The sequence below is a fragment of the Taudactylus pleione genome, unplaced genomic scaffold (genome assembly GCF_031769625.1).
Source record: "Taudactylus pleione unplaced genomic scaffold, aTauple2 ptg000179l, whole genome shotgun sequence".
NCBI lineage: Eukaryota > Metazoa > Chordata > Amphibia > Anura > Myobatrachidae > Taudactylus > Taudactylus pleione.
In genome coordinates, this window is record NW_028284581.1 from 21,122,106 (window position 1) to 21,145,434 (window position 23,329).

Below are 23,329 nucleotides of genomic sequence, written 5' to 3' on the forward strand. Positions count from 1 at the left end.
ATAACATTTCCCCTTTTTCTATAATATATGACAAGCTATGTATATTTATGTTTTACTATTAAGATTTCAGAAAGACCAGAAAATTAAAAACATCACATTTTTGCAGTGTCTCACCTATAAATACACAGTATGATCTGTTATAGAATATAACTGTGCTTTACTTTGTTGTGATTAGCATGCAATGTTTAACACCATTGGGAAGAAATGTAATATACAGATGTCAATCATGCTCCTCTAATTTACTGGACTGGGTAAAAATTATCATGCAGTTTCCTGGCTCAATGGTCAAGTGTCTCATTTGCTTGATCTTTTTACATTAATCTCTAAGAAAGGCTGCCGTTTGAATGACACATTAAGGCAATCACCAGAGCTGCTCATCATGTTGCTTATTAGAAGTGTCACTGGTAACAACATAGCAAAAGGGCACAGTGTGATGGAAAAATGCTCTACAATATATTCATATTTTGTGAACCATGGGGAGCTGCTTAATCCTCCAAAGGGTAGTAGAAGATAAATTACATTAATGTGAAAGCGCCACACATGGCAACGGCTCCAACCGAGAACTCCATTAACTTGCTTATTACATAAAGAAGTTTTCAGAAAGTTTTAGATCATATTTTACTGAAGCAGAATATAAAAGAAATCATCGTTTGGTCTTAAAAGAAAGTTACGTTGCAAAACACTCTGAAAACAATGTATGTTTTATACAGAGGTTGGCAACCTGAGGCACAGCTGCTGTGGAACTACACAACTGAGCAAGCCATGCCAGTTTTGTTGTTCATGCTAAAACTGTGGCAGGACATGCTGGGTTGTGTAGTTCCACAGCTGCTGGTGTGCCACAGGATGCCTAACCCTATTTTTTTAAAGTTCTTTAAGCTGAATACATTTAAAAAAAATCCAGTATCTGAGAGATACTACTTACACCAATTAGTGCACATTAGTACATTGTATTCTGCCAGCGTTCTGGAGGGGGCATCCCGAAGGTCGGCAAGTATGTAATAATCTTTTTGCCTATTTCATTGATTGGATGACATATACAATATCCATTTAATTTAATTTTGATATAAATTGGAGAAGCCTCAATTCAATATAGCAGTTTGGTCAAATGATATGAATAATGTGAACCATGGGGAACTGTGTGGCCAATCACTTGATCTGGTCTTCACTCACCGCTGTGACATTTTTAGATTACGCCGATTCCCCATTACCCATTTCTGACCATCACCTTCTCTCTTTTAACTTTTCCATCTCTCTGTCTCCACCTCTGCCTCCTAAGGCTACCATCACTAAGCATCACATTGAGACTATCGCCACCATTTCCTTACCCTGCTCGACTCACTTCTCTCCCCTATCATCTCTCTCTCCTGCCCTGAACAAGCCACTTCCCAATAGAATGGCTCCCTTACTTCAGGATCCGGTCTATAGATCTACAATAAAAAGGTCGACAATGTCTAGATAGACACCAGATGTTAGACAGAAAATAGGTCGACACTAAAGGTTGACATGTAAAAATGTTGACAGGTACAATAAGAAGCGCTTTCACCGCAAATAGCGGCGGACGCTGTAATCAGGTCCTGCTTGCCGGATCTCCGGTTCTGGGGCCCACTGGCTTTCTGCAAACAGTATGCCAGGCAAGTTAAGCTGCAAAGGGTGTCACCTGAGTTCCCTTGATTCGGTAGTAGGAGCAGCAACCCGTTTCGGCCAGCACTATGGCCTTTTTCAAGCTGTATTGCTCCTATTTCCTCCTGGCCAATATAAATAGCAAGGCTCTTTTACTCAGTGGCTAGTTGGATGTCTCCAGTTGGCTCTTTAAGTGTCATTTCAGGATTAACCAGTCTCCATTTAAACTCAATGTAATTTATACAGTCTTTAATCTCAAAATTCACAATTAGGATTTATTCTAAGCAGAGATATAAAACAACAAAACAAGTAATACTTTCACTATTTAAAATGTAATATAAATTATATTTAAACCATATGTAAAGTGCAACGGAATATGCTGCGCTATATAAGAAACTTAAATAAATATATATTAAAGGGGAAACAACAAATTCCGTATCATTCATTAAAAACCATACTGTCCTGGCATAAATATGACGGAGTGATACATTGAGCGATAGACAGATGCCAATATATATCTTTAAAAATCTTATGTGAGTTATAAATTAAATATTATAATTACTAATAACACAAAAAGCACATTTATATACAGAAATAGAAGAGGAACGAAGAAAGTTATGAAGGAAAGTATCCCAATTAGTCTAAATGTAATATTTATGATAAAAAAACACCAATATGCTTTTTTAACCAATACAAGCCAATCTAACATATTTTAGGGAAACAAATTTGAGAGAGTACCATTATCTATTCAATAATAAACTTAGTGTCATCCAAACAATAGCCCACCTACAGTATATATCCCAACATATCCGAGCATACATCCACACGTATGTATATTATATTTACATATACATATGTGCATGTAACAGAAACCAATGCCCTAACTACACAATAATAGCAACAATGTCAATAATAATAATACTGGTAGTAATAATAGTACCAATAATAATAATTATATAACTACTTTATTATGATAGTGTATAAAAAATAATAACATATAATTGCCATAATGTGCATGCCAAGCTCCGGGCTGCACGTGAGATCTTGCAATGCTTGTGAGATCTCGGGCATACCCATTGGTGCTGGACGGGAGGTGCGACACAGCGTATCAGCACTAGACTGATGTGCTGTGAGCAGGGGTGAGGGGAGGGGGGGAACTATTTACCCAGGCCTGTTGGAGGAGCCCCCTTCCTCGCCGCCGCTACTTAGTTCGGGCAGGGAGAGAGGAGAACTGGCTCTCCCCAGCCCAGCACACACGCTACTGTCACACTGTGTGTGTTGGGTTAGGGAGAGAGGCTGCAGCAGTCAATTCTCTCCCGGCATTATATGCAGGGGGTAGCGATTGCGCCCCAGCCCGTGAATACCGGCGCACCCCGTCCCTCACCCCCAAGTGCGGCATGTTTCTCAGTCACGAACATGCTATTTTTTTATCTTTTGAAGGAGGGGGGTCTGGCCACACCTCCCCAGGTAGGCCACGCCCCCTCCCTGTACCTGGGTTCGGCAAAGCTGTCGGTAGCCCTGGCAGGGATCGCCAGAGGGGAGGAGTTTTCATTCCTCCACTCTGACAGACAAGATGTTTATAAAGAGACAAAGCCGGAAGAGTTACAGTGGCACAATCCGTGCCACTATAGTACATCTCCCCAAATGTCTTTTGTTTTACATTGTTTGGTACTATCAGATACTGTTTTCTTGTGTGCTCATTTGCTTATGTACTTTGTAAGGCGCTGTGGACCCCTTAATAATAATAATACCAAATTACTTCAACAAAAACATATCCAAGATCTGGGACTCTATTGTATTATTTACAAAGAAACCCTTCTAGCTTTTTGATTGGGCAGGACGCTAATCAAGAAGAAGGGCACATCTGCACTTGTCTGAAAAGGGGGTGTGGCTTCTCGGATGCATACTCCCCTTCCATCATTCTAGGGTGTGTGCCCAACACTCTCAGAGATCACGGTTTACAGCTTTCGGAGCTTTCTGTAACCGCTCATGGCTCTACATCGCAGCTTCCCGACCAAGACATCTAGGCCACTTGGCAGAATCTTGGCTTTGGTTTCAACACACAGTCTACTCATTACTGTGCATTAATAACTGCATAAATAGGGGTTACTCTATATAGTACCATACCATACATCCCAATATTTAGCCATCCTGGGGAGGGACAGTTTGTGCGCCAGAGGCGCATGCATCCGAAAAAAGGTGGCGTGGCTTCGGGAAAAGATCTGGAGTCTATGGAAAATGGGGCAGAACCTCACGGCTTCTCCTGTTTTCGTCACTATGGGGGCGTCCCCAGCACTCTCTGAGATGCTGGGCAGCCCCCAGGCTCTGCCTACACGAGTGAACAGATGACTTGGCATCGGCATCTGTTGTCCTCCTGCACACCCGCTGCTTTGCTGTGCAGAGCAGCGGTTTGAGCTCCCCTCCCCCCCCACTGCGGAACACTGCGGCCCACGAATGGGACAGCGGGACAGTCCGAGAAAATTTGGACTGTCCCACTGGATGCAGTAAGTTGGGAGGTATGCCATACCATGTAGTCATTACTGTGTCACTCATTGCAGTGCCATTATAACTGCCAAAAGAGGGACTACTGTACAAATGTGTCCACATACTACTTATCTCTGTGTGCTACAAGTCGCGTTAAACATAACGTGTGCGTGCCGTTTGACTTGGTAGCACCGAGCGTCTTTTCGTGCAATATTTTATATTCAAATGCGTCTTATTCACAAAGCGATATGAATAGGGTGCACAAGCAGCTTCTGCTGATTGAAATGATATGCGGGATGCCTATATTCTGTGTGCAACTGCGGGTGTATCTGCATTCGAAATGCTACGTTACAGTGTCATCAGGTGCAACACTGTAACGTAGCTTTTCACATGCAGATATACCCGCAGTTGCACACAGATTATAGGCATCCCACGACTAGAAGAGCTGTTAAACTTGCAAGGAAGTAAAGGTGCATATCCACTAGCATATAGTGGAATGACAGTACGATTAAAACATTGTAATCATACAGTAATTCCTCTTCCCCTGCAGTGCCTACACTGAACAATATGTCGTTCAGTGTAGGCACCCTCCAATCTGTCCTTATCGGCAGATTGACCAGCATGTTAAGGCGATTGATGTCGAAAACGACCAGCGGGAGCGCGCGCATCGCTGGTTGTTTTCGACATTTTCATGCACGATTAATGAACAATAACGATATCGTTCAATCGCTCATTTTAATCGGCAAGTGGATATGCGGCTTTAGATGTATGTGGAAACAGTAGCATACAGTGTAGTCATTACTGTGCCACTCATTGCTGTGTGTTTATAACTGCCAAAATGGGGACTATTCTATGCCACTCATTGCTGTACCTTAAAAATAACATCACTGTATATTTGTCACGGCCAGGGTTTCTCGGCATGGTAGTCACTGGGTATTACCTGTGAGGTCGTTATGGCGGGGGGTCTCTGGCAGCGGTGCTGGTGTTTGGCGAGAGGCATTGGCTGCGCGTGGTTCTGTGCGGGCTCATTGTCACTAGGCCTGGTGAGGTCTGGCGGTGTTTCCGTTCCGTTGGCATGGGATTCCGGCTGTCCAATCCTGGTAGGTCATGTGCTCATTCCAGCCAGTCACAGCGCGGCACTGAGTATTTAGGAAGGTCCAGAGCCTTCCTTCCTTTGCCAGTGCAACGTGTTTCTCAGCTGCAGCTGAGAGAGAGTACCTGTGCCTTACCTGCCTGTCTGTTTACGTTACTAGCCTGAACCTTGCCTGCTCCAACCTGCTGGACACTTGCACCCTCCACATACCTTTTCACCTGCCAGAGTACCTGTACCTGCTGTTTCCATGTACCTTGCCTCACCTCACTCCCACCTGTACTTCATTACCTCAGCCTGCATTTGTTACAGCTCATCATTCCTGCATTCAGTTACAGCTCATCATTCCTGCATTCAGTTACATCTCATCATATCTGCATTCTGTTACAGCTCACCATATTTGTTTACTGGACTGTTCCTGCCTGTCACTATCTGGACATTTCCCATTAACCCCCACTACAGTTATCAAGTGCACTTTAGTGCTATACCTGGACTTTTTATTTGCCATTCCCACTTTTTTGTTTAAGTCTGCTCTTGTGTCTGCTCCTATCACCACCCCGGGTCCACAACAAATTCAGAACTTCACACTATTACTATGAATTACTTTATAGTGGAGACATTACTGTGCTCCTGCTAATACTTCTTAATAGTGACGGTACTACTGTATATAAAGTTCTAGAACTGTGTAGTACTATAGTATATAATGCATTATTAAGTTTGGTATTATAGAGGCATAACCAATGAGCAGGATACACGTTGGAAATGGTGTTATCTTTTTATATTTTCAAGTTTGGATTATGCTTTAGCTATAGTAGTATAAACATACAGATGTGATCCTCAAATTGAGCCATATAGCCCCAGTTACTGCACCAGTGCAAAAATGTTAAGAGCGGGATGTACTACAGGTTGGGTCTCCCATATCCAAATATTCCGAAATACAGAATTTTTTTTATCATGACTGAGATAGTGAAAGCTTTTGCTTTTTGAATGTTCAATGTACACAAACTTAGTTTAAGGCATACAATTATTAAATATAGTATAAAATTACCTACATACTGTGTGTATAAGTTGTATATAAAACATAAATGCTTTCTGTGTTTCGATTTGGGTCCCAATCCCAAGATATTTCATTATGGTATGCAAATATTCCAAAATACGGAATATTCCAATATACAAAATGCCCCTGGTGACAAGCAAAATACATCCAAAATACGCCCTATTACCTACCTAATACCCCTACCTAATTACCTAGTAGCCTATTAGCGACCTAAGATGCAAAATTGGGGGGAAGTAGCATAATGGACACACTCTAGTTTAAAAAAGGTCAAAAAGACAAGTCCAATACCAGCGACTCACACCTTTGCATCGTTATGTTTAATCTGTAACTTTATACCAATTCCTTTGCTACAAAAATACTGATCCTAAATACCTCCAGGATCCTCTAATCTAGGCCGTTATGAACAGCCATCGTACTGAATACACATACTCCACTTTCTAATGTGACATAACTTACTGTAGATTTAAGTTTGTGAAGGCAACTTATATAGGCTTGCCATATCATCCAATTATTTGGGGACAGATCTGAATTATACAGATTCTGTGGCTGGCTGACTTCCAATCTCCATATTACCTGGTTTTAATCAGCCACAGAACCTGTGTAATTCACGTGTCCCGAATGAAAGGGATGATATGGCAAGCCTAAACATATACCTAAATATGAGGGCTACTTCGTAAAAGTAGTTAAATAAAAAAAAATACAACCTGGCATGACTGCTACAGAAACAGCTTTTCATAATCAGGTCTGAATGTAATTTTCTTTTCTTTGGAGCAAATAATAAAACCATTTCATACAATAAAAGGTATAAATCAGAAAGCAGGGAAGAAATAATGTGTATGGTCACTAGCTGGACAAACCTTTTTTGCAATATTCTCAAACTGAGACTTTTTTTTTTTTAATGATGACAAGGATGTGGAGTTTTAGATTTCCGGTTTCTTTTATTGAAGTATTATTTAACAAATCATTTACTGAATATAACTAATAGTTTTCTGGCTCCTTTTTCTCTCGAAAGGGAAGAAGAAAAAATTTTCTTTTGGCATAGATATTCTTTGTATTATCGCATGTAGCTATTTTTAACAAACAAAGAGAGTCTGTTGTACTTTATTAATATGCAAGATACCGTGTTTTACTTACAATGGTGGTTTTGTCCAGACTGCTTAGATGCATCGTATGGCTTTTCATGTGGAACGGTTGTATTGCTAAAATTTCTATAGTTAACTCAATTTTGCCACAGTTATAAAACTTACTCTTCTGGTCTTATACCCTCTAATGTTAATCATAAGCTGGATGAGGGTTTTTTTTGGGAAGTCAGGTGTGTAGAATTTTATAATGGCATACGAGTTGGTAAAATTGCAGTGTATATATAGTGAGCCAACCCATCTCATTGTTTTCCTTGGGAATCTGTATCTTGCAGTAGTAATTTTCCAAGAATTATGACTCCTGATGCTCCTGGATTAGAAGTGTAATGTTGGGTACACACTAGATGATACAGGGGCGTATCTACCCCCCTTGGCCAGGATGGCACTTGACAGGGGCGCCGGCCGAGGAAGGGACGCCACTCGGCGGTGCCACCCGCGGCCAAGGGATAGAATCACATAGGAATTCTGAAAGTAGTTCTGTTTGAACTACTATCTCCTATTAACGTACTGGGGTATCATGGGAGCTGTAGTCTGAACCGGGCGCTCGGCTCGGTACTGGAGCAGCCTGCTCATCAAAGAACTACATTTCCCAGAGGCCTCCGGGCACCGCAGCTCGTCGTTATCTGATGCCCGGCTCACAGGGCGATGGCTAAGCGTGTCTCCGGCTCCGCTCATCATACTGGTAGACTGGAGACTGCAGGAGGATACAGCTGGCCCCCAGAAGGCAGCTTCCAGGTACGGGCCCTACTTTATCCCCCATCACAGACCAACAGACCACTGCTCCTCATGTATGTACTATACCCTCTATCTCCCCCCTTCTCATTGACTGCTGCTTCCTCCGGGGGTAGGGGGATGGGGGGCCTTTATTTCTCACAATGTAGTTATACATCCCCACCTCCTACCTCCTCACTGATTGCTGTTTCTGTCTGAAGGCTGTTTTCCTTCATCCTTATGTATGTGCTATACCCCATTCCCTCCTCCTCCATAGACTGCTGCTCCCTCCTGAGGGGCTTTATTTCTCGCAATGTAGTTATACACTCCCACCTCCTCACTGATTATTATTTCTATCTGAAGTCTTTTTTCCTCCCCATGTATATATTATACCCCTCCTCCTCAATGACTACTGTTTACTCCTGGGGGGATTTATTCCCCTCTCTAGGTGATATGTACTAATCTGTGATGCCATATAAACTGCCTGTTATCGGGTACATACACTGTGTGTAGAATAGCGTGTATAAGGGGTACTACTGTGTAGAGTAACGTGTATAAGGGGTACAACTTTGTGTTGTAATGTGAATAAGAGACATTACTATGTGGTGTAATGTGTAGAGACACTACTGTATGTGTAATATGAGTAAGGGACACTAGTATGCGGCATAAGGTAAGCAAGAGACACTACTGTGTAGTGTAATTTGAACTTGGGTAACTATTGAATGGCAACGTCTCTTCCACACAAGACCACGCCCATTTTTCAGACCACACTGTCCATATTTACAATATGAGGGGCACCAGTTCCTTCCTTTAGCAGGGGTGCTCGGACCCCTAGATGCACCCCTGAGATGATATGTTGTCCGATCTGGCGGATCGGAGCGACATATCGGGCACATCGCGTATAGTGTGTACCCGCTATGTCGCTGACCATGCCCGCTCCTGTGCGTCATCAGCTTACATGCAGGTCCAACGGGAAATATCGTTAGCGAGGGCCATGTTGCCGAATGCAGCATGGCCCCCCCGCTGTCGCTGCCAGCATCGGCAAGTGTGTATGCACTTGCCGATGCTGGGTTCTTTCGCTAAAGATGTCGGACACACTAGACATCGTCTAGTGCAGTGGTCACCAACCTTAAGTGAGGTGTGAACTACTTTAGTAAAATTAAACTAATAAAATTGTAGAAAAAAAATTTGACTAACTACCGAAAACTTGAAGGTCATTTAAGGAAAATTTAAAAAAATGTTTCAACAACAATGCATTTAATTATTAGTGATGTTATTGTAGTTTGTAAATAGAATTTAAACACAGGCACATTTCACTGTTAATTACCGGCTCCAAGGAGGTACGTGCAGTAGAGGCGCAAAAGATATTATATAGGCAGGGCTGCTGTGTGATTTTCCAGTAGGGCTGGGCGGGAGCCACTCCGCCATAGCGTAGACACCATGGGTGGAACCACAGGGAAGCACAGCTGTGGCAATCACCTGGCACGCTTCCCTGTGTCTCCATCCATGGCGTCGACACCACGGGGGAGCATGTGTCAGAGGTCACTTCCTTTTAGTTTACTCGGCAGTGCTGCAGCTAGGTGAGCTACCAAAATTAAGACCACAAGCTACCGGTAGCTCGCGTGCTACAGGTTGGAGACTACTGTTCTAGTGTGTACCCAGTTTATGGAATGTCATTCTATCAGTTTATGGACACACTCTATTTCAGTCTGCTTATTAATGCACAAGTCTGTACAACTATGGTCCAATTTCCATCCAGTAACCTGCTTTATTATGACTAGTATTACGGAACAGTAATTCGCTATGTCGCTAACTATAGTGCCCAGCGTTTCCCGCCTCCCACTTTCTCTCCTTCTCCCTTTTTCCCTTGTCTCATTCTCTTTATCCACCCCACATCTAGCTCAATAACTTTACCCCATGTCACCTCCATGTCTGGCGTGTCTCTGCAGGTCTCCCCTGACCACTGCTTCTTTGCGTTCTGGGGCTCCAGGCATCTAGTCTGAGTCTTGGACAGTCTCCAGACTGCTAATAAGCTGGGAGCAGAGGGTAGCTGGATCTTACCCAAAGCTCGGCTATGGCGGTTTGTATTAGTGACAGTTGGAGCATTTGGCATCCAAAATAAAGAACAGATATATTTGAATGGATTGATCAACAATGTTATCACATCGGTGTATTCGTATTCTGTGTCATAGATATGGGAATATTTTGTAATTTCATAGCAACTACTGGGAGTGTGCTCTGCATGTGCAGTTTATTGCTCTCCCAGTAGATGTCGTGTATACAAGTTTAAGTTAAAATTGCCCATGATATTTGATATCTGTTGTTTTTTATGCTGCCTGTCTCAGGTTGGCATAAAAATAGATATAAATCTACTAAAATACAAAAAAAAAAGTCTTTTATATGAAAAATAAAAATGAAATGAAATATTTGGAGTTTGGACCTGCCTTGCTCAGAAACCAGATGTACACATAACCTGCTAATGGATTCCTAACCTGAGAAGCAAATTTAATTTTATGAACTAATTTTAAAGGTGCATACACACACGATTTTTTGAACGATTATCGATAACGATATCGTTTAATCGTTGAAAAAATCGTTCACTTTCTGAGTTAAAACGATGAACGATTATCGTTAATGCGCATTCACGTTTGTAGTTCAGTCAGACTGACCAACTCAACGATTTTCATTAAGGGAATATGCAAAAATCGTTTGTAGTTCAAAAAAATCGTTAATTACATTTAGTAAATGAACGATTTTAGTAAACTATTTTCGTTAATTTTTCCCTTGAAAAATTAACGAAAGTCGTTTACTAAAATCGTTCATTTACTAAATCGTTGTGTGTGTATGCAGCTACAGACATATTTTGTTACACCTTATCAGGTTGTCAAATGTGTATAATGTGGTTTCTCTGCCATACGACTCTGCTGCATGTGTGAGATTGTCTTGTATCTAATTGCTGAATTTAAAAACATTATTATTATTATTATTATTATTATTGCAACCACTGACTGCAACGCAGAGCACAAGCAATTAAGTTATTTTCTCCATGGTTTAGATTTAATTGCATGTCAATAGATGGTTACACAAATTAAATAGGTGTAAACTATGAATGAGTCTTGAGTAAACCTACAGGAACAGAGTGGCTTCCAATATGGTACGGTGACAACAAATGGCCTTTTATATCCCTTTCAGTAAATGTGTTGTTGAAGGGAAGGGAACTTATTATTCTGGAACAATGGTAGAACCTTATTACAATGCTTGTCATTAAGGCTGAAGGTTTCATTATCTTAAATTGAGGGAATGCATCTGCTGTGATGCCTATCTGCCATGGAGGGTCCTAATCATTTTCATATATGTGGCTCATGTTAACATATACATTTACTACTTATGGATAAAAACTATAGTGTTTATTTATTAAAGGTTGAAGCTGCCTATTAGCGAAAATGGGTTGATACATGAGGGAGCTTATTTAAGTATCATGTTGCTAAAACTACTGCTGCAAAGCCATCTATGGTAACTCCACCTTAGGAAGGCATTACCAGAAAAAAAAAAAAAAAAAAAACTTGTGCACAAACATTTCCGGCAATGTCATCTTAAAATAGCATTACCTGAAAAAAGCACGAAAAATTGGTTAAGATCTTAAGAATAAACATGGCATGGCTTAGGACAAAGGGTGGTATTTATCAAAGCTGGGAGAGAGAGAAAACTGTGAGAGATAAAGTACTAACCAATCCGCTTCCAATTTACATTTTGCAGGCTGTGTTTATAAAATTATAGTTAGGAGCTGATTGGTTGGTCATTTATTTTTTACAATTTTATTACTCTCCCCAGCTTTGCTAAATACCCGCCAAAGTCTGTGGTGCTCCAAACGGGGCTGTTTGGCACGTTTTGTGGATAGCCGTATCTGTACACATCTGTATATTATGTTTATGTAGTGCATACGTGTTGACAGGCGCCCAACTCCCTCCCCGCAGCGGCAGCCGGAGGCTGGAGCTCACTGCTGCGCTCCGTTTCCATCTCCCACAGTGTGCAGAGCACTATAGTAGAGACGTCATGACCCATGGTTCTGAGGAGCAGCCTGTCGGAAAGCCACGGATGCAGGAGTGGGCCTTAAGGTAAGTAATGTGGGTTTTTTTTTTTTTTCGTGTAAGTGGCTTCACTACAAGGGGCACTACTATTGTGGGCACTACTTCAGAGGCATTACTATTGGGATATTACTATTGGGGGGCACTACTACAGGGTGCATTACTTCTGGGGGCACTACTACAGGGTGCATTACTACTGGGGGCACTGCTACAGGGAGCATTACTACTGGGGGCTCTACTACAGGGGGCATTACTACTGGGGACACTACTAAAGAGAGCATTACTTTTGGGGGCATTTCTTCAGGGGGCATTACTAAGGGAGGCACTGCATAAGGGGCACCACTCCTGGCGCACTACTATTGGGGGCATTGCATATAGGGCACCACTACTGGTTAGCTCTGCATAAGGGGCACTACCAATGTGGGCACTGTCACCACTGTGGGCACGTCATAAGGGGCATTACAACTGGGGGCACTGCATAAGGGGCACTGCCACTACTGGGGGCATTGCATAAGGGGCACTACCACTACTGGGGGCATTGCATAAGGGCACTACCACTACTGGGGGCATTGCATAAGGGGCACTACCACTACTGGGGCAGTTCATAAGGGGCACTACCACTACTGGGGGCAGTGCATAAGGGGCACTACCACTACTGGGGGCAGTGCATAAGGGACACTACCACTACTGGGGGCAGTGCATAAGGGACACTACCACTACTGGGGGCAGTGCATAAGGGGGACTACCACTACTGGGGGCAGTGCATAAGGGGCATTACCACTACTGGGGGCACTACTGCTGTGGGCATTGTATAAGAGGCACTACTACTTTGGGCATTGTGTATTTGGGGCACTACTGTGTCATAACATGAATAAGGGACACTACTATATGGTGTAATGTGAATCAGGGGCAGTATGTGCGGTGTAATGTGGATAAGATTGCGCAACTGGTGAGTAATATTTCATATGGGTGCCTATATGTGTGGGGTTTTTTTTCTCCTATGGGTGTATATTTGTGGGGGGGTTTTGTGTGTGTGTGATATATTTTTTTTTTTCACATGGAGCTCATGGGCCCCATTTCACAATGAGACATAACCCCTTTTGCACTCGCTAAAGGGGTTATGTCCTCCTTTCAGTATTTAACAAACAGCGCTAAGCTTAGCTTATCGCTGTTTGTCAATCTACCGCTTACGAGCGATACAGTCCCCATATATTTATATATATTTTTATTTTTTAATATGGGCCCCCACATGTTTGTTGCCCCACATGTTTGTTGCCCAGGGGCCCCACAGACCTTAATCCGGCCCTGTGTGTTGAAGACCTAGTTATCACTCCTGACCACAATCGCAGTGACAGGTATCTCAGCTATATGTTATATGTAATAGCTAAGTTTTTATTACAGCAAAACAAATTACAATCATTGCTGCAATTACTTAAACTTAAAAAAAAAAACTAGGCCCCTGTGTGATAGCATATTATGTAACAAATTCCTGTAATTGCCTTAGTCGCATTATATCAGCAAAGCAATATCCTATCTAAGGTTTCAGCAGACAATTTCAGGAAAAAGTACTGTATTTCAACTATACACAGCATTTCCAGTAAGTAGTAGTTCTCAACATAATTAAGATCATTTTGTATTTGTTACCCTTTATAGAGGATCTGTAATGTGTCTGATCCCTGCAATTGCAATAATCCCATTTCATCAATTGATACAACATTTCCATTATCCTATTTTTTGCCCGCCCCTCCAATGACTGCTTCTGTTTTGAATAACTAATATCAATCAGGATACTGCTGACTGGGTGCCCCGAACATTTATAATGCAATATAAACACACATCGCTTTGTTTTTTTGGGTTTTTTTATGGCAAATTTGACCTTGTGAATTTCTCAGCAAAGGTTTCTCTACACCACAGCTTTAAGGAGGGTATAGTGGCTAATCTATGTTCAATAGATACACTGCTCCCATGGATGCTTTTATGTTGGTGGAAGATTGCTGGATAAACAATGTAGGGATAATTGTGCTAGTATGGGATCTGGCTGCCCAACTAATGTGCCAAACGGCTGGACATGATCAGTTTGGCCCATTTGGCATGTGTCCCCTTGGAAATGGATTGTGTCGCTGAATGCTATGATGGAGTGACAAGATTGGCCGCCTTAGTCTAAATAAATTGTCATGTCACTATGCGCAAAACAGTGGGCACATTCCATTAGCTGGTAGTATTGTCAGTAACTCTGAACCCACTGCAGACATTCAGCAAAAACACGTGCCTGTAAGTTACACCTCATCAATTCCAGCCAGTGGCTTCCCCAGTGATATTTTATAAATACTTCTGGTTCCTACACATTTTTAAAATCTATAGGAAAACAGGAATTTGATATGTGAGGTGCCATAGATTTTATTTTGATGAGTGGGAGAAAGTTCTTAATGTGGCTATATGATACAATTCACACAGCAATGTTGGTTTGGCAATCAGTAGGCTTGTTTGAGTAAGGCAGGTTAATAAATGCTGTGAGCATGTCAGATGAGGTGTAACTCCCAAATGACAGGGGGAACTCTGCATGTGTAAACTTAGGATGTTTTCTTTTAGCACCAGCACTGTAGATATGGATTGCAGGTATAGGTACTTGCCTTTGCATGTCTATTTATTAAGATAGTATTGAATAATCCGTGTCGTTTTACGAGAATTGCCTAGTAGTGGTTAATTAAACCTCTTGCATAAATATTTTGTTTTTATAATCACAGATCAGCACAAGCTAAAGGAAATGTTGCAAACTAAGAATAAAAATGAAGTAACTTTACTTCTTCAATTCTCCCTGTTCTCTCTTTTAATTCCTTACTTTAAAAGGCCATGAACATATTCTGAGGGCTCTGCATGAAATAGCTGGATGAGGATAGTGGGAAGAAGGAATCATTGTTTTCTTTTCACAGCCCGGCATTCACATCTCCCTCTTATTATTTGCAGCAGATGTGAACCAGAACAATGGCACCTCGTCCAAGAGCACGGCGGTGACTGACTCCACAAGCACAGAAGAGACCAAGAATGATTGGAAGGGTGCCAACCCAGCTGACGCTGCCTCTCGCCCACATCTGATCCGCCTCTTTTCCCGAGATGCTCCAGGAAGGGAAGACAACACCTTCAAAGATCGGCCCTCTGAGTCAGATGAGCTTCAAACCATCCCGGAGGACAGTGGAACTACTTCACCAGAAACTGATTTGATGGCATCACAGAAACTGTCTCGCGGTCACGGATCAAAACACATGGCATCTGCAAGCACTTATGATCACTCTAGGCATGGCCATGGAGCCCACGGAAGATACAGGGACTCTGGTCTTCTGGACTCACTGGGCAGGTTCTTTGGTGGCGACAGGCATGTTCCTAGGAAGGGATCAGGAAAGGTGAGCACTGAGGAATAGAGGAAAATAATGGCAAGAGACAAATGAACTGGGGATACAGAGGACATGTTGTATTAGATTATACCTAATATGTTGTCCTAGCGGCAATTAATCCAATGAATCATTAATGTCTCATTCACTAAACACTGTACTCACATTGTGCTATGTTTAATATTATCGGCCACCACTGTTTATTGAATGAGGCATTGGTTTGTTTCTTGTCTGAGAGTAAACTAGTTATTTTGTTGGTACAGATTGTTTTCCCAATGCAACTTGTTCATGTTTTTCTGTTTTGCGGGTGTGGCTTTAGCAGCAATCATCCTAAATATGGTGCAGGCGGAATTGTGATTTACTGATGATCTGCTTTCTACATTCCATGAATTTTAGTAACATTGTTCTGTGCTTCAGTAAGTACAGAGTCTTAGGAAAAATTCATGTAACTATCCATTTTCGTGCCTTATACCACTAGAAATATGTTTACTCTAAGGAATTGTCCGCGAAAGGTGCTAGTTGCTGTTAAAACAACAGCAACAAGCACTTTGTGAATTTGAGCTGCCATAATGTGCGGCTGTTGCCGCGATGACTCACATCCGCGAGATCATCACAGCTAATTGGCTTGGGCCCTAAGTATTTACCATTACATCCCTCAAAAATTGCAATAATAATAATACAATGAATGTCAACTCAACTAAACAATATAAATCTGACAGCAAATATTTTAATTAATAAAATGACAGTATTTTCTAATTCTTTGCTGAAGAGCTAACAATTTTGTCCTTCTGAGAGCCCAGAAAATGCTGTTTATACCAATAGTATACTGTACCATGACTTTTCCTCATTGTAAGGATATAACTAAAGCATATGTGCTTTATATGTTAATTTAGAGAGATCTGCTTTATCAATGCCATTTTAGAATCAAATGCAATTTGATTTATTTTATTTTTTGTAGTGAAACATTTTATTAGTACAACAAATAATTTTAAAAACGTGGTCCTTTATATGTAGCCGTATATTAGAATTTTTTTTTTATGAAAGACAACTATTATAATCAGTTTTTTTGCTCTCTTTGGAAATTGAAGACCTAAAAATCCCATCTTTGATAACATTTCGCAACAGTAAAAGAGTATGTATTGTTTATTCGTCATTGTGGACAGACTTTTTAAAGTAGCAAAGTATTTTCTGTCCTATGCATGCAACCAGGAAAAATGGTCTTTTGTTGTTGCTGTTTTGTGACATTTTAATTGCCTTTTTGGCTCTTAGAAAAAACACCATATAACAAATGGTGCAGTGTCATAGGACACAGGGGTCAGACAGGCGCTATCACTTCAAAATAAAATCATTCATTTCTGCGGATAAAAGGAAGAGGATATCATTTAATTGAGCGGTTTTCAAAACACTGACAGCGGCATTTTGGACAAGTAGCGCACAAAAATACTCCAAATTATATCTAGCTCTATACTTTTCCAGATATAAACATTAGATCTGGGCCTTTCTAACACTGAAAATAGAGCACTTGTGTGACACCATTCTTAGGGGAAAGACTGACAAATCACATATTTGCTACAACATTTTATTTTGTTGGCATGATATAATGGTACTGCCTATGATTATGGTGATCAACATTTTAAACAATTGTATATTTCCTTTTTGAATGCATAAACCAGCTTTATGGCATCATTAGCCTCATTTAAATGCATAATTAAAGTAAGTCCTGTAGGCATCAATTGATATGTATTGTAAATGGTGTTTTTCATGTAATGCCAAAATACTTAAGTTCATTAAATGGATCTTTGCATTGCTTGATAGCTCCATGTCACACTAGATTAATTATGGAAGACTTGTTTCATGATGAGCTCTGCTAATTAATTGCAGATATTTTTATGCTACAAGTGTACAGTCTTCTCCTAAATACATGCCCTGACATCCATTTTCAGGAAACACAACCATCATATTCCCATCCCTACTTAAAATGAAATCAATAACTTTTCCTGAGGTTTGGACTATAGCCTTAAAGCAAGAATGATTGTCATTAACAGTGTCATTTGTCATTTTCCTGAATGGGAGCTTTTCTTTTTCTCTCCATAGATTATAAGGTTTCCCTTGAAATAACATTCATATTTCTCTATGGCAAAAAATGACATCCTAAGTAGTGTAAAACCTGGCAAAGGCAATATGTGTGAGGACAGTAGAGAAATGTTGCAGACATAACACAAGATGGCAATGTAATCCGAGTAAAAGGGGTAAATGTAATAGGCTGTGGCTTTGAGACATTGGTGAGTCCCGTGCGAGACTGCACAATGTATTACAGGAGCTGTCTCACACGGGACGCGCTGATGTCTCAAACCGCAGCCTATTACATATTCCTCCATACACACTAGTCGGTTTTATTGGCTATAAATAATAAATAGATGTGACATGCATTTTGTTACTATCGCTCTTTGTAGAGTCTAGAGCGTGTTGTGAATTAATAAAAAAATGCATTCCAAAAGAAAAATGGAACAACAGTTGCTACGGAACTACAAATCCCAGCATACCCTGCTACAACTTTGATGTTGGACATGCTAAAACTATGGCAGGGCATGCTGGCATGTGTAGTTACACAGCAGCTGGAGTGCCACAGGTTGGCTACTCCAGATATAGAACAATAGTTTCTAGTGGCATGCCTTTTTACTTTGTAATAAACTGCCCTCAACTCATACACAAGATCATGACAAAGACATAAACCTGCTGTATAGGAGTCAGGTTCCCAAATCATCTTTTCTTTAGCCTCAATGTGTATTTGTACTTTACCATATGTCATCAGAATATAGATATATTTACAAAATCATAATTTAAAGCTGCACTGCTCTCTACTGTAAACTTCACTAACTTTCTCCCTACCCTGGGGGCGACCTAAGCTGCTTTTTCTAGGGGCTCCTCTCATGTTTCCAGGTGAAAATTTGGAAGAGGGGACAACCAATCACAAGTCCATATCTAGAGATTGCACTGTATGACTGCTCCTCCCAGACAAACTACCTCCTCTGTCACCACTTTAAATGGCAGGCGTAATTGATATGCCAGTTCAGTACATGAGGCTGCCCCATGTGACCGTTTTTCCCCAATATTCCAGATAAAGTTGGGAGAAGGTTACTAAAATATATTGTGTGGGTACCAGGGATTTAAATAGGGATTTAAAGGCCCCATAGCAAAAGTTTATAAGGACTCCTATGTATCACCCAATGGTGAAAACTGTATATAACACATGTAACTTCGACAACGAAGATGGGCCCCCCTCAGCTCTGGACCCTATAGCAGCTGCACCCCTTGCCCATGGTGGGCGCCATAAATTAGCAGTAAATTGTAGTACACTAATAATCCGTTCACAAAGGGCAGTGCACCAGATTTTCCACAATATTTTACATAAGAAAATGTAATTACTATGTTATGTGTGTGTATGTGTATGTGTGTATATATATATATATATATATATATATAGATAGATAGATAGATAGATAGATAGATGCACAGGAGATCCGGCACTCGCAAACAAAGAAAACTCCAAGGTACTGGCTCAGGTGCCTTCCTTGCAGGGAATCACGTCCCCGATAAATACACAGTACACAAAGGCGGCACTCAGAGTACTTCTATTGGTATGAACGTGGCAAAGTAGTTTAATGCATAAGCATCAACGTGTTTATGTATGTATATATATATATGTATATATATATACATATACACACACAAACACACACAGTGTAAGTGGTGCAAAAAGTCATATAGTGTCACAAATAAAGTGGACAATACATTACTTATAACAAAACAGTCCAATATGTGCACTGCCTCTGTTTCTTGAGGTGGCTGCTAGGTTCTTCCAAAGGAATGTTATATTCAAACATCAGCAAAAAATAGTGACTGTGTGGTGAAGATATAGCGCCTTCAGTGCAAAAAAGAATAAACAAGGTAAAAAAATTTTACAAGTTAGTAATGTTCCAGTACGTTCCAAGATATTCCTGATGGCAATCCTTGGGAATCTTCATATGATATTCTCACAAGTAACGTACATAAATAAACAAAACAAAAAAGGAAAATATAGGAAAAAATATACAAATATATAATTTATATACACACACATACCCTGTATGTTGTTTAAGTCGGATATTTTGCTTTACACTGCCATCCACATTTAAAAAAGATAAAACAACTCCATAGAAGATGAGTAGTATTTAGAACATATACATGTATACGGGTACATACATCTACAAGCTGCCTCCCTGTTATACACATAGATGTTTGAGTATGACTGTCAAATGTTTTTCAGCTATTGTAGTGGAATCAGTCATAATGTATTAAACATTTCTCTTTAATAGCTATTGATTCTGGAGTTTTTGTGCTGGTGTTTAGTAAGTACTGATAGCATTTTGCTAGTACGGTCTTTATTTTGTAGATATGCTCATGTTAATGTATGTGAAATGTTTATTACACATCTATAATTCATTTGTGCAAATCTTTGACCTTGTATGAGCATACTTACACGAGGAAAGATCATTTACACCAGTAACATTATTACTTTCTGTACATTTTGTAAATGCTCTTGAGTGCTAGTGATATGCATTATGCAGCAGAGATCAAATGAATGAATGGCAGGAAGTGCTTCCTTGTTATTCCTCTGATTTACAGTTTTGTGTTTTAGAATCACCAGTAAGCTACATAAGTAAGGATCTGCCGTTATCCAATGTAATTATTACATGGCTAACATTATTGCGGGCCTGCTCCACACAAGCTGCTCCTTTGTTTAAATCTAACAATCGCTTGTTATGCAAGTGGTCAGTCTTACAGCTAGATGTGCTTTCTTTATAAAGCAGCTAGTTATAATGGTGAGCGTCTGAAAACGCAATCTTCAGGTACAAGTGTATTATCATTCATGAATGTACTGGTTGTACACTATGTATTATTAACCTTTTATGCTGTTCTACTTAAAAAGTGACAACATGATTGTTGCCAAATTATGAAATCTACTTTTCACATACAAACTATAGACTTTAGATGAAGTGTACAGGCACATTCATATGGCACAGACAGTAATGCTTGCAATGTACAGTATAATATTTCCCATTAATCCAGCTGAGCCTACACTAGCACATGAAAGGCAACTGAGAACAGCAGAAACAAAATGACTTGGTGTTAACTCAGGAAGTTTCACTCCGGTGATATATAAACTGCTTCATGTGTATGATCTCAGGGCACGTAACTAAATTAACTAAAGAATACTGGTACAATAAATTTTTCACAAGTGCCTGATTGGGATAATACCCCAAGTCCATTCTTAAGCCTTTTTATAGTTCTGTTGAGCACTGCAGTCTGTTTTGTTGCTATGCTGTATTGCATAGACTTGGTACTTTGAGAATAACAGGGATCTCTGATATAATTGATATGAGGTTCAGTCACATCTTCAATACATGGGGCAGGATGCAGCAATTTGAGAAATGAGGTCAAAGCCCGAAAATGCAGTTTTTCGGGTGTTTGACAGAATTTCTCCTATGCACCAAGCGGGTTTGGATGTTGTGGGTAATGCCATCTTCAGATGGCGTTACCCTATAGAAGCCTATGAGCTTCTATTCGGAGAGATGGATCCAATCAGATCCCTCCCAGCACCCCCCATGGCGAAGAATGACACCAGAGGGACTTCTGGGTCATAGACCTGGAAGTCCCTCATGCGTAATTAACACCAGCATGCATGCGAAGAGTGTCCGGATGCATCCCATCCTGAATGCGATGCATCGTGCATCCTGCCCATGGTTTCTTTAGCTCCACACAGTGTCTATTGATCATTGGGGCTAACTGCATGGACTACTATAGACTTCCAAGTAACACATTGCAGTAGTTAAAGGTTAATTTCAACCGTCCAATACCAAAATAATTTCTTAAGCTGGGTACACCCTGAACAGTATAATATAACAAAATAATGGTCGTTCATCAGTCGATTGGCCAATATATCTGCCAGTGTGTATCCAGCATTAGACATGACCTCCTGCAGTGTTTTACTAATGTCATCATTTATCTTTCTGGCTGCATTATGCGTTTTACAGCTCTGCCCTTGAAACAAAGCATACAGCATGGCTCTGTATCATAGCCATGGCAACGTGAATACACTCTTAGTACATCTACCCCTTTATCCTAATCATATTACAGGCAGTTCTCGTTCACAGTCCCCACTAGTCTTTGTGAAACTTCCACATCCTGACAAGATTGATAGTCTTAAACAGATGCAACTTGAAGGGTTCTGCAAAAATATAACCGTAGTCTGCTTGCCTTATATATAAATCTATAGCAGGTACATTGTTCAACTCTGTGATCTGTTCATAGTTTCCCATGGTTAGATATTCTGCCTTAGTACATTAGTACATGCTTGCATCTCCCAGCCTGTTGGTGCCAGGCAATCATTGTCCTTTACGGTGCGAAAACCCACCTCTTGAGCGAACTGCATACTGCAGAATAGTGTTAGCTCATAGGCTGGTAGCCTTCACACCAGTGACAGATGTAGGTCTGCAGCAGCTCTGGTGTGGAACTTTTTACCTTTTCTGTGCTAAACTTTCTACTCTGAGTGCATAACTTATGTTTTGCTATGTTTGTATTCTCTCTGATGTTCATATGACTTTAAACTAATGGTACAGTACATATTCTAATCTAGGGTATGTTGTTTTACAAATCAGATAGAGATAAATGTATATTCTACACACTGTACAACTGAAATGTATGTATACGTTGCCATGTTTTTAGATTTTATCTTAACACCTACCTACATCTGCTAATATAAATAATATACCGCTATAAATAATTACATTGTATAACCTGCAACTTCTAATTAACTGCAATGTATCAGATACCTTGTATATTATACTTTGTGTTGTATGATTTAACATGATTGTGTTAATACTTGGCTTTGAATGTTATATGATAATAAAACTTCATTGATAAAATGTCTGTACTAACTGCCTCTTTATTTAAGTTATCCCTATCATCATTTTACTAATTTATCTCAGTCAGAGACGCACATTACTTTTCTTGTATATGGTTAGATTTAAGTGTTTAAAAAAAATAAATCAGAAGGGCAGTCACTATATCCTGTGTGCAAACATAGATTACAGAGTGCTAGGCGATATCTTCCTGCCATGGATTACAGCTGCATTCACATAAACTTTCCTTGGATTACAGTATCTGGTAATATGCTGCAGGAGCAGGCTGGCCATCTGAGGCGGTCTTCTCTCCCATTGTGAGGCTCCTTTCTGAGGATGTGTAGCATACACTGTTCAATGAGAGATGGTCAGGTGCTGTGAGGGCTAGGTGTTATGCGTGTTAGTGAGTATTCCTCACATTGATATCACATGCTCCACTATAGATGTCAAAGAAAATATGACATACTGTAGTTAATCAGTGTTCTCCCCAGGAAATTCTGACAGCCGGGTGGCATCAAGATGTAGCCGGATGGGGTCCCTTGTAATAATGAAATGTTAAAATCCTGCCTTTATATTGATTTAAACTTGAGATTAACATTTTATATATTCTTCTCTTCTTCTTGAGACCCAGGTTTCTGCAGCTTTTTCATAATCAAAGTTTGTAGGATCTGGTCCCTCTAATGACATCAGCACAGATTATTTAGTGTGCTCTGCTTCATGTGATTCCTTAAACTAGTTTTAATTCATTTTAGAGTAGAAAATCCTCTTAGAATGGGCCAGATACTGCCCACTTGCTTTTTGGACACACACATTTTT

General features: G+C 40.5%; 1 protein-coding gene across 2 annotated transcripts in view; it reads left to right on the forward strand.

Moving 5' to 3' along the window:
• The window catches only part of MBP (myelin basic protein), a 216,699-nt gene that overhangs the window by 163,844 nt on the left and 29,526 nt on the right, over positions 1-23,329 (forward strand). Inside the window, exon 4 of one of the 2 annotated variants that reach the window (XM_088475908.1) lies at positions 15,151-15,584. In XM_088475908.1, coding sequence (XP_088332034.1) covers positions 15,151-15,584 — 434 coding nt within the window. The remainder of the gene's footprint in view (positions 1-15,150; positions 15,585-23,329) is intronic. The other variant, XM_088475909.1, reaches the window with a different exon arrangement.